Genomic DNA, 14,601 nt, shown 5'->3' with positions numbered 1-14,601 from the left:
TGAGCAAACAGACCCTTCTATTGAGCCACCTCCTCCTGGTTATACACTGGGTGAGTTCACGTTAGATGCACTGAACTGTGAATGGTTTTCGCCACGCAACATTTTACACAAAAGCACTGCAGTGTTTTTGTGTGTGCAGTCAACCGGTTGTTCCACTTCTACGTCACCTACTACCCGTATTTGTTCAGTGTAAAATTCAGTGTAAACCAGCCCCCATGCAAACAAACACCGCCCGTGAAAAAATCTAGTTGTTCAAGTGTGTTTTGCTTTAATGTCACCATGTCACCATCACTATATAACACGTTTCTGCAAAGAAAAATTACTGTTTTGTAGAATTGGTTAAAACATGAAAAATAATTATAAAAGCATAACATTGTTAAAAAAAAAAAATCCATAAAACCTCTCTAACCTTCAAGGCAGTTTCCTTGCAAATACTGAAATAAGGTGAGTTCAATGCTTTGTGCTGCTTAAAACTTTAAGTAAATGCATTGTGATTCTCTGTGGTTTTTCTCATCTCTTTCCCACCTGCACCATAACACAAGATGCAATTATACTTGATTGGCAAATACAGCAATTAAATGAATGCCATAAGACACATTAGTAAATGTATAATTCATACGTGTCAGTTCAGATTTGTGAGAATAGAGCACTGAGGTATAACGACATTCAGCCTGCGTACAGTGGGTGCAGTGAAATGTTTGATTTTGGTGGCCACGACAAGTCTATTTCCTCCTGGGGTGAGCCCGTCGCTGAAGGTGCCTCTGTCTGGATCCTGTGGAGAGTCTGGAGCCTGGGAAGACAGAAGAGGAGTTATTAGTGTTCAGCACCCTCAGGACGAGGTCACAAATCATAAAAAACATGTTCCTGGACGTGATCTGTACCTGGTGGTAATGACAGATCATAAACAGAACCAGTTTTCTAGTAAGATGCAGTGTGTTAAATTGCCATTTTGCTTTAAGTAATTATATTATTGTGGATAAAATCACAAAAAACACTAAATTAGCTTGGATGAAAGAGGGGAATAGATATTACATTAACCCTTTATAGGGCACTCATTCAAATACTTAGAAATTCAAAATTTCAACCCTAGACCATTACTGGTGGTCATTGCAAAACTTTTTTACTTTTGTGAGTTTTTCAAAAAAAAAAATTCAATTTAATGGTGAAAATCAAGGTCAATGAAGTTACCATATATGGTTTCTTACTGATCTGTCATGTAGCCTGATTGTTGCTGATTGGCTTGGAGAAATCTCGTAGTTCTACTGCCTCATGGTGAGGCAAGGGGCAGCCATTTTGAACTCCCACTTAAGTTACCAAATATGGTCCCTTGCCCAATAAAGGGTTAAAATGCTGCTTTCTTCATCAGTAATTACAGTTGAGTAAGATAAACACCACTTAGAGTTTGTTCAGTGGCCTCATGAGTAATTTTACTTTTAATGCCATTACTTCTATGGAAATAAAATTATGATGGAGTATTTTTATAGTTTGTTACTTTAATAAAAGATCTCAATACTTCTGCAGAAAATGCAGAAACTATGTTATATATATACGGAATTTCCACTAACATTTATGATATGATTTGCTTTTGTTTTGGTCTGCACACTGTGTAATGCTGAAATCACTTTTGGTGCAGGTATCGTTTACCAAATGGTGAGAAGGTAAAGGTGGGCCCAGCAGGTCCTGGAGTGAGGAAAGGGTTGAGAGGGCTCACAGGAGTTTGGTCCAGGCCGGACGGAGGGATCACTGTAAGCACACAGAGAACAGACGCTGTTACTGCAGAGTCTCGGCTGTCCAGACTGTCAGCAGCTGTTACACTGTCATCTCTCCACTTGTGCTGATTCAGCAGCTCTGCTATAAACAAACCAGTTGGCACACGTTGTGCTGCTTAGTAATGTGGTTATGATGGGACGCACAAACAAACATATCACATAGAACACAATCAAAGTATGAAAAACATCAATGTTAACCAGGAGGGATGATGAAGTCTAGAAGTATTTACCAACATTTATAAAAAAAATTGTCCGTATTTTCTTATGTGTGATTTAATTACAATAGATTTTCTTCAAAAATAATACACAAAATTTGGTTTTATTAATCTGGTTTTGATAATAACTCAGATGAGATCTCAGGAATTGGGCTTCAAGTTGCATGCAATACATTTAAGAAGATAAAACATGATCTCATCCAGGTTTGAAATGGATCTTAACTGGTGAAAACCCCCTTCAGACAGTCAGTGCATGTGAGGAATATTCTATATTTAGAAGCTTTTTCACAACTTTACAGTGTCTGCCAAACTGCTTCCTTTAAGTTTTAAAAACTTGTCTAAAGGCAGATCATATAACATCCTGTCCAAGTATTGATTATTCAGATAATCTAGATTGTATCTTGATCCACTTGAACAGCTCCTCACTCACGTTTCATTTTGCTTATTTTGTTCTTTCTTGCACTATTTACTATGAATTCTCTCTGAGATGTGTGTATTTAAACGCCCAACTATGGGATGATTGAATGGATGAATTTAGGCTTTACCTTTTGTGATATGAATATAAATGTATATAAATGTTGGGTTATTCGTTTATTTTTTTGTTTCATTTTATTTTTCCATTGTTCTTATTGTTGCTCTTATTCAAACTTGTATGTATTTATATTTGCACTTTTTAAGGCTCCAATGTCTTCTATCTCTTCTCCCGCCCCGTCTCTCCTGCTTTTGTCTTTTTCTTTTTTCTTCTTGTTCTAAATTCAGTGTAATCCTTGCTTTTGTTTGGCCTCACTGTGCGGCTCTCTGATGTTCTATTGCTCCTTGAGTATCCAGTTTTGCATTGTCTGTCAAAGCACTTTCTAAACTCTGTTTTTAAACGTGCCATACAAATAAAGGACACATTACATATACATTTGTTGATATAATAATAAACATTAGAAAATGAATAAATATATACATTTCATGTGTATAAACTAAAATTCTGTTTTGTCACCACTCCTGGTTACTGTCAAGTAGAGCTGTAACAATTAGGCAAAACAATTGATAATCAATTCCAATCATTATAGTCATTCATCAATCAGTCATAGTCACAAAACTGCGAAATCATGATTTATTGTGTTTTTTTCTGTTATATATTCTTGCTAACTGAATATCTTTGGGTTTTACCTGAGAAACTGTGATGGACATTTTTCACTATTACAGGATACTTTAACATATTAACCGATAATGAACTGACTTGGCTGTAACTGGTTAGTTACAGCGAAGTCAGTTTTATTTGTATAACCCAAAATCATAAAATTCCCCCGCTGTGTATGGACACCCTCTATCCTTAGACCTTCGATTGAGATAAGAAAAACTCCCACCAAAAAGAGAAAAAAAGGAGCTTTGTGAGAGCTTACAGCAAAGAGCTTTGTCGGATTACATGAACCCTACAAAGTCCTGCATGTGATTAAACACTCATTTACGTTCACATTGAGCTATTTAAGTTTATAAATGCATCCCTGACTACCACAAGTTTTGGGTCGTCTTAACAGCAGTATCGTAAGCTGTAGTTTTGTTATTGACTCAACCCAAATCATATTTTTAAGACGAACATGAACAGGTTTATAGACTCACTTAGTGTTGCTTCCATCTGTACGGCTGACTCACCATCCTGGGCCTGTGTCGTTTCTAGCTGTGCAGTAGGATTTGAAGGACCCACTATAACTACATTTCTCACTGCAAAAGAGAGAAAAAAAAAAGGGGGTCACATAAACAAGTATCGGTATCAGATTAAAATACAAATCTGACATGAGTCTTTGTATCTACCTCTCTCGTAGATGCAGACAAATCCTCCCTGACAGACCTCCTGAACCAGTCCCTTAAAATCTGACACAGCTATCATCACCGGGCCGAAGGTGTGGTTGGGGTCAGCGGTGACTGAAGGCAAAGCTGACAGCACAGGTGGAGCATGGAGAGTCTGACAGCTCTGAAAAACCAAGAGAGACGGAGAGTGTGAGGTGTGCAACTGTCCTGGAAAACTGAAAACGACAAAAAAGTCAGCCTGTGGGGCATCAATCTGAGCGGTATTACCTGAAGGAAATGGATGTGGTCGTCCGCGTGGGAAAGTTTATCAAGTTCAGCCTCATTCTTCTTCAGCTCAGCAATCTCCTTCTGGATCTTCTCCAGCAGCTGTTCAGCCTGACTGACGGCCATCTTCTCCTGGGCTTTGATCAGCTCTCTCACCTCGAAGCGCTTCAGCTCGATCGACCGAATCAGTTCACTAAAGACGGCGTCGGTCTCCTCGGCTGCTGCCCGAGCAGAGCGCTGGAGGGGAACATGAAGGGACACATAAGCAGGCGTCGTCTTCTAAAGAGAGCGTGACTGTCACAGACGACTGCTGCCTCGACAGTCTGGCAAATGTAATGTTGATAAAATCTCAACTTATGAACTGTTTGCAGAAATCTGGAGCTGGAGACATATTTAAGGATTTAGACAACGACCTACTGCATTTATAGGTCAGACCAAAGTGGGTGCTGACACTCACAGTGAGAGAGAAAATGGCTTGTCTCAGCTCCTGTGCCTCCTTTTCCCTTTGATGAATCCTGTGCTGAGAGCTCTGCTTCATGTCACCAAGCTGCCTCTGAGGAAAAATATCATATGATTTACTTCATGGTGATTCTGAGTACCTTAATGGTCACATCAAACTGTGTTAGACTTTATCCTGCTATCTAGTTTATTTTTCCCTCTAGACCAAAAAGCAGTGTACTGCCTTTGATTTTACTTATGAAAACTGAAAAAAGGAGTGAGTTTTTTTGCAGTGCAAAAAGTAATGCAGTAGTTAGGTTGAATATTGGACTTGAAGATTAACATGTATACTGCAGTATTTGATTTGTATTTTTTTGGCTATTGGCTATTTCACTACTTTTTCTCCACATTAGAGTGTTTGTGCTTACTTGCAATGATTGCTTGTTCTTTTCCTGAAATACAGACTTTTATCTGAATGAGACTTGTTATTCAAATAGAGGATTGAATAAAAATTTTACAAAAACTATGCAAGCCTGTTGTTTTGCACAACCAAAAGTATAAATCCAAAAATTATTAAAAATAAATTTAAGATGATTAAAACAATTAACAGGAAAAGCAGCAAACCGTGGCATTCTTAAAGCTGGAACCATGAAATGTTTGCTTGAAAAATCACTTACATGATTGACTCTAAATAGTTGCCAATTAATTTTCTGTCTGACTGATCAATTAATCGATTAATCATTTTACCTGTACCTGTACAGTAGTGGGGTAGGGTAAGCAAAAATGTTAACGTCAAAGTACTCAAGTAAAGCACAAGTACCTCATACTTAAGTACAGTACTTGAGTAAAGATACTTCCACCTCTGTGTTACTGTCTCTGATCACAGGCCTTGTCTTGAGTCAATCAGATGAATCGATTACCTGCTTCTGTTGTATTTCTGCCTCCACCAGCACCGTGTCGTGGCCCTTGTGTTCATCCGTCAGACACAGGTAACAGATGCACTGGTTGTCGGTGCGGCAGTACACCTCCAGCAGCTTGTCGTGTCGGCCACAGATCGTCTCCTGGAGCTTTTTGGAGGCCGACACCAGCTTGTGTTTCTTGAAAGCAGCAGATTCGTAATGGGGCTGGACGTGGACGTCGCAGTAGGAGGCCAGACACACCAGGCAGGATTTCACAGCTTTGTTTTTCCTCCCGGTGCAGACGTCGCACTCCACGTCGTCGGCCTCAGCAAAGCTTTGGCTTGAGGGCGTCGTGGCCTCTTGGAATCCGGTCTTTTTGAATTTCTCCACCACGTCGGCCAGCATGGTGTTTCTGGCGAGCGGAGGCCTCGGGTTGAAGTTCTGCCTGCATTGCGGGCACACGAAGACCCCCAAGTAGTCGTCCTGGTCCCAGTAGTTCTGGATGCAGCCCGAGCAGTAGCTGTGTCCGCACGGGATGGTCACAGGGTCCTTCAGCACGTCCAGACATATGGAGCAGTTGAACTGGTCCTTGTCCAGGACCACTCCGGCTTGAGCCATCGTCCAAAACGCTGAAGACTGTGTGGAAAATTAGCGAAATCACAGGAATCCCACTGACAGACAGCGACTGCTTTGTTTACAGGAAGTGAAAGGGAGGGGGCGTGGTCGGAGAGACGTCACCGGACACTGTCACAGGGGATTTAATTTTTAAAAAGCACTTTTCAAAATAATGTTACTTAAAGGCAGGGTGTGCAAGTTATTTCTCCGTCATTTGCTTGCTTTTGTCACTTCTGTTTTTCTTCCTGCACCAATCAGAGTGTTCTCTCTCACTATAACAACCTGATCACACTTGACACAGGAAGCGAGATGTGAGCAAGACATGAGCAGCGCATTAGGATTCTCCTGTCCAATCCACACTGACGCCATCTTCCATTAACAGCGTCCTGCATATGAGTGGCTGGCTAACATGCCTCCACCAAACAGCATTCAGAGTAGTCTAAGTGATAAATAACTTAGGGAAACATTGTTCAGGTGGTTCATCAAAGCATCTCATTTTTGTGTGTTTGGTGGTGCAGATTGGCTCTCATAATGGGTGGGTGTAGGTAATAAAAAACCCTGACTGGTGCATCAGTAACGCACATATGCACATAACACACAAGTGAATGCATGTGTCAGCGTGTTCGTTTTTTCCGATGAAGGACAGGCAACTTCTCTCATTTGAGGTGTTTTATTTTCTGTGTGAATAAGTATTGATCTTGGCCAAGGACTCAGTCTGAGCTCTGAAAACCACAGTCAGCAAGCTGTTAGTCTGTAGCCAACAGGTCAAAGAGTGAGCCTCGAAACACATATGCAGTAACAGTATATACATTCCAGCAAGAATACAATTATTTTTGATTGGTTGTCTAGTTGGGGAGTAACCGCGGTTTAGACTTGGCCCTCCCTTCGTTGGTGCACAGGCTGGTCCCAGCCTCTTGGCATCACGACCTTCATCCAGCAGCCGTACCTGTAACAAAGTATCCTCCCTAGTGACCTTTCCCTATCATGTGGGAGCTTCTTACAATGGAGTCTTTCTGAGAGCATCCTCCCCTGCCTGCTATCTCATCCTGCTGTTACAATGACAGCCTTCCACTAGCCTTGCCCTTGGAGCTTCCAGTATATGGTGTAAGAGGTAGTTTATGAGGTGTGTATTGTAGTGCATGTAAGCGTGCTTGTGCTTTCTTGCCATAAATGTCCCACCTGATCGTCATGTGTCTGGCCCTTCAGAACCTGGGGCCAGTGCTTGTTCCCCTCTTTAGCAACTATGGGGTATGGCTCTTCCCTGTGGCGGTGCATTGCATTAATAAGTCTCTCCCTGTTGATTAACACAGTACATACATTGTCAGTAAGAACTGAGCTTCCAATGTTAGCAACACAAATGATTCTAATGGTTGGTTATATAGTGTTATTAGTTCACTCACATGTCATTTAGTTAGTTCAAATAAAGGTCATATAGTTTGTGGTAACGTTAATCAATACATTAAAAGTGTTAATTCAAATCCAGTGTTCTGTAATTGGTTATATATGATGTTGTTAGTACTTACTCTGTTACATATATATTTAGCGCAGTTAGTACAAATTTGAGGCTCAGTATTGTATAATTGGCCTTTTATAAGTAGTGATCAGAAGTAATAATAAAATTCCCCACACATGGGAGCACTTTTACTGCAGTTGTCCTCTCAACTGTACTTTTACTATTTGGGGCCAACCATTTACTCTGGATGAAAATATAAAATGTACTTTTCAGATAAAAGTATCAATATTAGAAGGCACCAGAATACAGGAAATAATATTTATCAAAATGTTGTGGAGGGGGACCCCCAGACCTCCTCCAACAATGTCCCACTCACATTTTCAATCCTTCTCACAGTCATGGAAGAAATTAACGGTGTATGTAGCCTATTGATTTACCGATTTAATTTCCCTACCCATGATGCAGCTCGCAGACAGATTGGGAGCTTTGATCAATCATGAATGACGTGGTTAATAAGTTGAAAACACATATACAGTGGCCTAATTTTGTGATTGTAACAGCTGTTTGTGCACTTAACTTCCTATGGGGATAACCATTAACAGCTAAGGAGCATGCATTTCAACAAACTGCCAAATTCGGTTTCTTTTGTTTTTTTTTAAATTGCACTGACAATGCAATTAAAAAAAAAATGTTTTTAGGATGTTCATAGATGTCCCTTTGATGTGTGGTCAGTGATGTCATGTTGTAGTACTAGTATCTAGTATAAGACAGGTCTTTTAAGGAGGTTGGTCACTCTCAGTTTGTTCAGACAAGACAAGAGATCACTGAGCAAGCAAGCATGACGTAGGTGGGTTTTAATCATGAAGCAAAGCCAGAAAGTTTGTGTCTTCACCTCGTGTGTGCAGATGACATACTTATTGCTGGATATTTGCATTATGACTTTTCTTTTTAAAAACAGTGCATTTTTTTAGAACGTAGATTTAAATCTGAGTTATACTAATAGTCATCTCATCAATTCATTAAGGAAACTGGTTTTAATTATGGAGCAAAACTTGCAAGTTGGTCTCTATGCTTAGAGTGTGCAGATAACATTGCAGGATATTTGCATCATGACTTTTTCATGATAGTACTTTCTTTTTTAGCATAATTTAGCTTTTATTCTGTATTTTTGTAATAGTCAACTGATCATGTCATCAAGGATATAGATTTAAATCATGAAGCAAAGCCTGCCAGTTTGTGTATACACCTCATGTGTGCAGATAGCATAGTTGTTGCAGGATATTTGTATCATAATTTTTTCAGAATTCTTTTCTTTTTTTTTGTTTTTTTTTAAATTGCACTGACAATGCAATTTGAAAAAAAATGTTTTTAGAATGTTCATACATTTCCTTTGATGTGTGGTCAGTGATGTCATGTTCTAGAATGTTAGACAGTCCTTTTAAGGAGGTTGGTCACTCTCAGTTTGTCCAGACAAGACAAGAGATCACTGAATAAGCAAGCATAATGTAGGTGGGCAAGCAAAGCCTGAAAGTTTGTGTCTACACCTCATGTGTGCAGATAACATACTTGTCACAGGATATTTGCATCATTATTTTTTCATCTTAATCCAGGTCTTTTAAGGAGGTTGGCCACCCTCAGTGCTTCTTTTTACAGCGTAGATTTAAATCTGTATTATATTAATGGTCACGTCATCATGCCATTAAGGATATAGATTTAAATCATGAAGCAAAGCCTGAAAGTTTGTGTCTACACCTCATGTGTGCAGATAACATAGTTGTCACAGGATATTTGCATCATTACTTTTTCATCTTAATCCAGGTCTTTTAAGGAGGTTGGCCACCCTCAGTGCTTCTTTTACAGCATAGATTTAAATCTGTAATATATTAATGGTCACGTCATCATGCCATTAAGGATATAGATTTAAATCATGAAGCAAAGCCTGAAAGTTTGTGTCTACAACTCATGTGTGCAGATAGCATAGTTGTTGCAGGATATTTGTATCATAATTTTTTTCAGAGTTCTTATTCTTTTTGTTTTTTTTTAAATTGCACTGACAATGCAATTTAAAAAAAATGTTTTTAGAATGTTCATAGATGTCCCTTTGATGTGTGGTCAGTGATGTCATGTTGTAGTACTAGTATCTAGTATAAGACAGGTCTTTTAAGGAGGTTGGTCACTCTCAGTTTGTTCAGACAAGACAAGAGATCACTGGGCAAGCAAGCATGACGTAGGAGGGTTTTAATCATGAAGCAAAGCCAGAAAGTTTGTGTCTTCACCTCGTGTGTGCAGATGACATACTTATTGCTGGATATTTGCATTATGACTTTTCTTTTCAAAAACAGTGCATTTTTTTAGAACGTAGATTTAAATCTGTGTTATACTAATAGTCATCTCATCAATTCATTAAGGAAACTGGTTTTAATTATGGAGCAAAACTTGCAAGTTGGTCTCTACGCTTAGTGTGCAGATAACATTGCAGGATATTTGCATCATGACTTTTTCATGATAGTACTTTCTTTTTTAGCATAATTTAGCTTTTATTCTGTATTTTTGTAATAGTCAACTAATCATGTCATCATGTCATCAAGGATATAGATTTAAATCATGAAGCAAAGCCTGCCAGTTTGTGTCTACACCTCATGTGTGCAGATAACATACTTGTCACAGGATATTTGCATCATTACTTTTTCATCTTAATCCAGGTCTTTTAAGGAGGTTGGCCACCCTCAGTGCTTCTTTTACAGCATAGATTTAAATCTGTATTATATTAATGGTCATGTCATCATGCCATTAAGGATATAGATTTAAATCATGAAGCAAAGCCTGAAAGTTTGTGTCTACACCTCATGTGTGCAGATAACATAGTTGTTGCAGGATATTTGTATCATAATTTTTTTCAGAATTCTTATTCTTTTTGTTTTTTTTTAAATTGCACTGACAATGCAATTTAAAAAAAATGTTTTTAGAATGTTCATAGATGTCCCTTTGATGTGTGGTCAGTGATGTCATGTTGTAGTACTAGTATCTAGTATAAGACAGGTCTTTTAAGGAGGTTGGTCACTCTCAGTTTGTTCAGACAAGACAAGAGATCACTGGGCAAGCAAGCATGACGTAGGTGGGTTTTAATCATGAAGCAAAGCCAGAAAGTTTGTGTCTTCACCTCGTGTGTGCAGATGACATACTTATTGCTGGATATTTGCATTATGACTTTTCTTTTCAAAAACAGTGCATTTTTTTAGAACGTAGATTTAAATCTGTGTTATACTAATAGTCATCTCATCAATTCATTAAGGAAACTGGTTTTAATTATGGAGCAAAACTTGCAAGTTGGTCTCTACGCTTAGTGTGCAGATAACATTGCAGGATATTTGCATCATGACTTTTTCATGATAGTACTTTCTTTTTTAGCATAATTTAGCTTTTATTCTGTATTTTTGTAATAGTCAACTAATCATGTCATCATGTCATCAAGGATATAGATTTAAATCATGAAGCAAAGCCTGCCAGTTTGTGTCTACACCTCATGTGTGCAGATAACATACTTGTCACAGGATATTTGCATCATTACTTTTTCATCTTAATCCAGGTCTTTTAAGGAGGTTGGCCACCCTCAGTGCTTCTTTTACAGCATAGATTTAAATCTGTATTATATTAATGGTCATGTCATCATGCCATTAAGGATATAGATTTAAATCATGAAGCAAAGCCTGAAAGTTTGTGTCTACACCTCATGTGTGCAGATAACATAGTTGTTGCAGGATATTTGTATCATAATTTTTTTCAGAATTCTTATTCTTTTTGTTTTTTTTTTAATTGCACTGACAATGCAATTAAAAAAAAAATGTTTTTAGAATGTTCATAGATGTCCCTTTGATGTGTGGTCAGTGATGTCATGTTGTAGTACTAGTATCTAGTATAAGACAGGTCTTTTAAGGAGGTTGGTCACTCTCAGTTTGTTCAGACAAGACAAGAGATCACTGGGCAAGCAAGCATGACGTAGGTGGGTTTTAATCATGAAGCAAAGCCAGAAAGTTTGTGTCTTCACCTCGTGTGTGCAGATGACATACTTATTGCTGGATATTTGCATTATGACTTTTCTTTTCAAAAACAGTGCATTTTTTTAGAACGTAGATTTAAATCTGTGTTATACTAATAGTCATCTCATCAATTCATTAAGGAAACTGGTTTTAATTATGGAGCAAAACTTGCAAGTTGGTCTCTACGCTTAGTGTGCAGATAACATTGCAGGATATTTGCATCATGACTTTTTCATGATAGTACTTTCTTTTTTAGCATAATTTAGCTTTTATTCTGTATTTTTGTAATAGTCAACTGATCATGCCATTAAGGATATAGATTTAAATCATGAAGCAAAGCCTGAAAGTTTGTGTCTACACTTCATGTGTGCAGATAGCATAGTTGTTGCAGGATATTTGTATCATAATCTTTTTCATAGTTCTTATTCTTTTTGGGTTTTTTTAAATTGCACTGACAATGCAATTTTAAAAAAAAATGTTTTTAGAATGTTCATACATTTCCTTTGATGTGTGGTCAGTGATGTCATGTTGTAGTACTAGTTACTAGTATCTAGTATAAGACAGGTCTTTTAAGGAGGTTGGTCACTCTCAGTTTGTTCAGACAAGACAAGAGATCACTGAGCAAGCAAGCATGACGTAGGAGGGTTTTAATCATGAAGCAAAGCCAGCAAGTTTGTGTCTTCACCTCGTGTGTGGAGATAGCATAGTTGTTGCAGGATATTTGTATCATAATTTTTTCAGAATTCTTTTCTTTTTTTTGTTTTTTTTAAAATTGCACTGACAATGCAATTTGAAAAAAAATGTTTTTAGAATGTTCATACATTTCCTTTGATGTGTGGTCAATGATGTCATGTTCTAGAATGTTAGAAAAGGCCTTTTAAGGAGGTTGGTGACTCTCAGTTTGTCCAGACAAGACAGAGATCACTGAATAAGCAAGCATAATGTAGGTGGGTTTTAATCATGAAGCAAAGCCTGAAAGTTTGTGTCTACACCTCATGTGTGCAGATAACATAGTTGTCACAGGATATTTGCATCATTACTTTTTCATCTTAATCCAGGTCTTTTAAGGAGGTTGGCCACCCTCAGTGCTTCTTTTTACAGCATAGATTTAAATCTGTATTATATTAATGGTCATGTCATCATGCCATTAAGGATATAGATTTAAATCATGAAGCAAAGCCTGAAAGTTTGTCTACACCTCATGTGTGCAGATAACATACTTGTCACAGGATATTTGCATCATTATTTTTTCCACCCTCAGTGCTTCTTTTACAGCATAGATTTAAATCTGTATTATATTAATGGTCACGTCATCATGCCACTAAGGATATAGATTTAAATCATGAAGCAAAGCCTGAAAGTTTGTGTCTACACTTCATGTGTGCAGAAAGTTTGTCTACACCTCATGTGTGCAGATAACATACTTGTCACAGGATATTTGCATCATTATTTTTTCATCTTAATCCAGGTCTTTTAAGGAGGTTGGCCACCCTCAGTGCTTCTTTTTACAGCATAGATTTAAATCTGTATTATATTAATGGTCATGTCATCATGCCATTAAGGATATAGATTTAAATCATGAAGCAAAGCCTGAAAGTTTGTGTCTACACTTCATGTGTGCAGAAAGTTTGTCTACACCTCATGTGTGCAGATAACATACTTGTCACAGGATATTTGCATCATTATTTTTTCATCTTAATCCAGGTCTTTTAAGGAGGTTGGCCACCCTCAGTGCTTCTTTTTACAGCATAGATTTAAATCTGTATTATATTAATGGTCATGTCATCATGCCATTAAGGATATAGATTTAAATCATGAAGCAAAGCCTGAAAGTTTGTGTCTACACTTCATGTGTGCAGATAACATACTTGTCACAGGATATTTGCATCATTACTTTTTCATCTTAATCCAGGGCTTTTAAGGAGGTTGGCCTCCCTCAGTGCTTCTTTTACAGCATAGATTTAAATCTGTATTATATTAATGGTCATGTCATCATGCCATTAAGGATATAGATTTAAATCATGAAGCAAAGCCTGAAAGTTTGTGTCTACACCTCATGTGTGCAGATAACATACTTGTCACAAGATATTTGCATCATTACTTTTTCATCTTAATCCAGGTCTTTTAAGGAGGTTGGCCACCCTCAGTGCTTCTTTTTACAGCATAGATTTAAATCTATATTATATTAATGGTCATGTCATCATGCCATTAAGGATATAGATTTAAATCATGAAGCAAAGCCTGAAAGTTTGTGTCTACACTTCATGTGTGCAGATAACATACTTGTCACAGGATATTTGCATCATTATTTTTTCATCTTAATCCAGGTCTTTTAAGGAGGTTGGCCACCCTCAGTGCTTCTTTTACAGCATAGATTTAAATCTGTATTATATTAATGGTCATGTCATCATGCCATTAAGGATATAGATTTAAATCATGAAGCAAAGCCTGAAAGTTTGTGTCTATACCTCATGTGTGCAGATAACATACTTGTCACAGGATATTTGCATCATTACTTTTTCATCTTAATCCAGGTCTTTTAAGGAGGTTGGCCACCCTCAGTGCTTCTTTTTACAGCATAGATTTAAATCTGTATTATATTAATGGTCATGTCATCATGCCATTAACGATATAGATTTAAATCATGAAGCAAAGCCTGAAAGTTTGTGTCTACACTTCATGTGTGCAGAAAGTTTGTCTACACCTCATGTGTGCAGATAACATACTTGTCACAGGATATTTGCATCATTATTTTTTCATCTTAATCCAGGTCTTTTAAGGAGGTTGGCCACCCTCAGTGCTTCTTTTTACAGCATAGATTTAAATCTGTATTATATTAATGGTCATGTCATCATGCCATTAAGGATATAGATTTAAATCATGAAGCAAAGTCTGAAAGTTTGTGTCTACACTTCATGTGTGCAGAAAGTTTGTCTACACCTCATGTGTGCAGATAACATAGTTGTCACAGGATATTTGCATCATTACTTTTTCATCTTAATCCAGGTCTTTTAAGGAGGTTGGCCACCCTCAGTGCTTCTTTTACAGCATAGATTTAAATCTGTATTATATTAATGGTCACGTCATCATGCCATTAAGGATATAGATTTA

At 37.7% G+C, this 14,601-nt stretch overlaps 1 protein-coding gene across 1 annotated transcript; it reads right to left on the bottom strand.

Annotated features, from left to right (window-relative positions):
• Positions 1-245: 245 nt before the first annotated feature.
• ftr67 (finTRIM family, member 67) lies at positions 246-6,135 on the bottom strand. Its single transcript, XM_070845792.1, has 7 exons — positions 5,407-6,135; positions 4,506-4,601; positions 4,052-4,285; positions 3,788-3,947; positions 3,596-3,697; positions 1,645-1,743; positions 246-790 (listed from the first exon to the last, which is right to left on the bottom strand). The coding sequence occupies exons 1-7, from the start codon at positions 6,001-6,003 to the stop codon at positions 723-725; spliced, it is 1,356 nt and encodes a 451-aa protein (XP_070701893.1). The 5' UTR covers positions 6,004-6,135; the 3' UTR covers positions 246-722.
• Positions 6,136-14,601: the final 8,466 nt, after the last annotated feature.

The sequence above is a fragment of the Pempheris klunzingeri genome, chromosome 15 (assembly GCF_042242105.1).
Source record: "Pempheris klunzingeri isolate RE-2024b chromosome 15, fPemKlu1.hap1, whole genome shotgun sequence".
NCBI classification, from domain to species: Eukaryota; Metazoa; Chordata; class Actinopteri; order Acropomatiformes; family Pempheridae; genus Pempheris; species Pempheris klunzingeri.
This window is presented reverse-complemented; position numbering and strand designations above follow the sequence as displayed.

Excerpts from the sequence above, each read along its gene's own strand:
- ftr67 (XM_070845792.1), bottom strand. The coding sequence starts at position 6,003 with ATGGCTCAAGCCGGAGTGGTCCTGGACAAGGACCAGTTCAACTGCTCC. Across the intron at positions 4,602-5,406 it reads CAGAAATACAACAGAAGCAG|AGGCAGCTTGGTGACATGAA; the intron begins GTAATCGATTCA and ends ATTTTTCCTCAG. Across the intron at positions 1,744-3,595 it reads ACAGATGGAAGCAACACTAA|TGATCCCTCCGTCCGGCCTG; the intron begins GTGAGTCTATAA and ends GTGTGCTTACAG.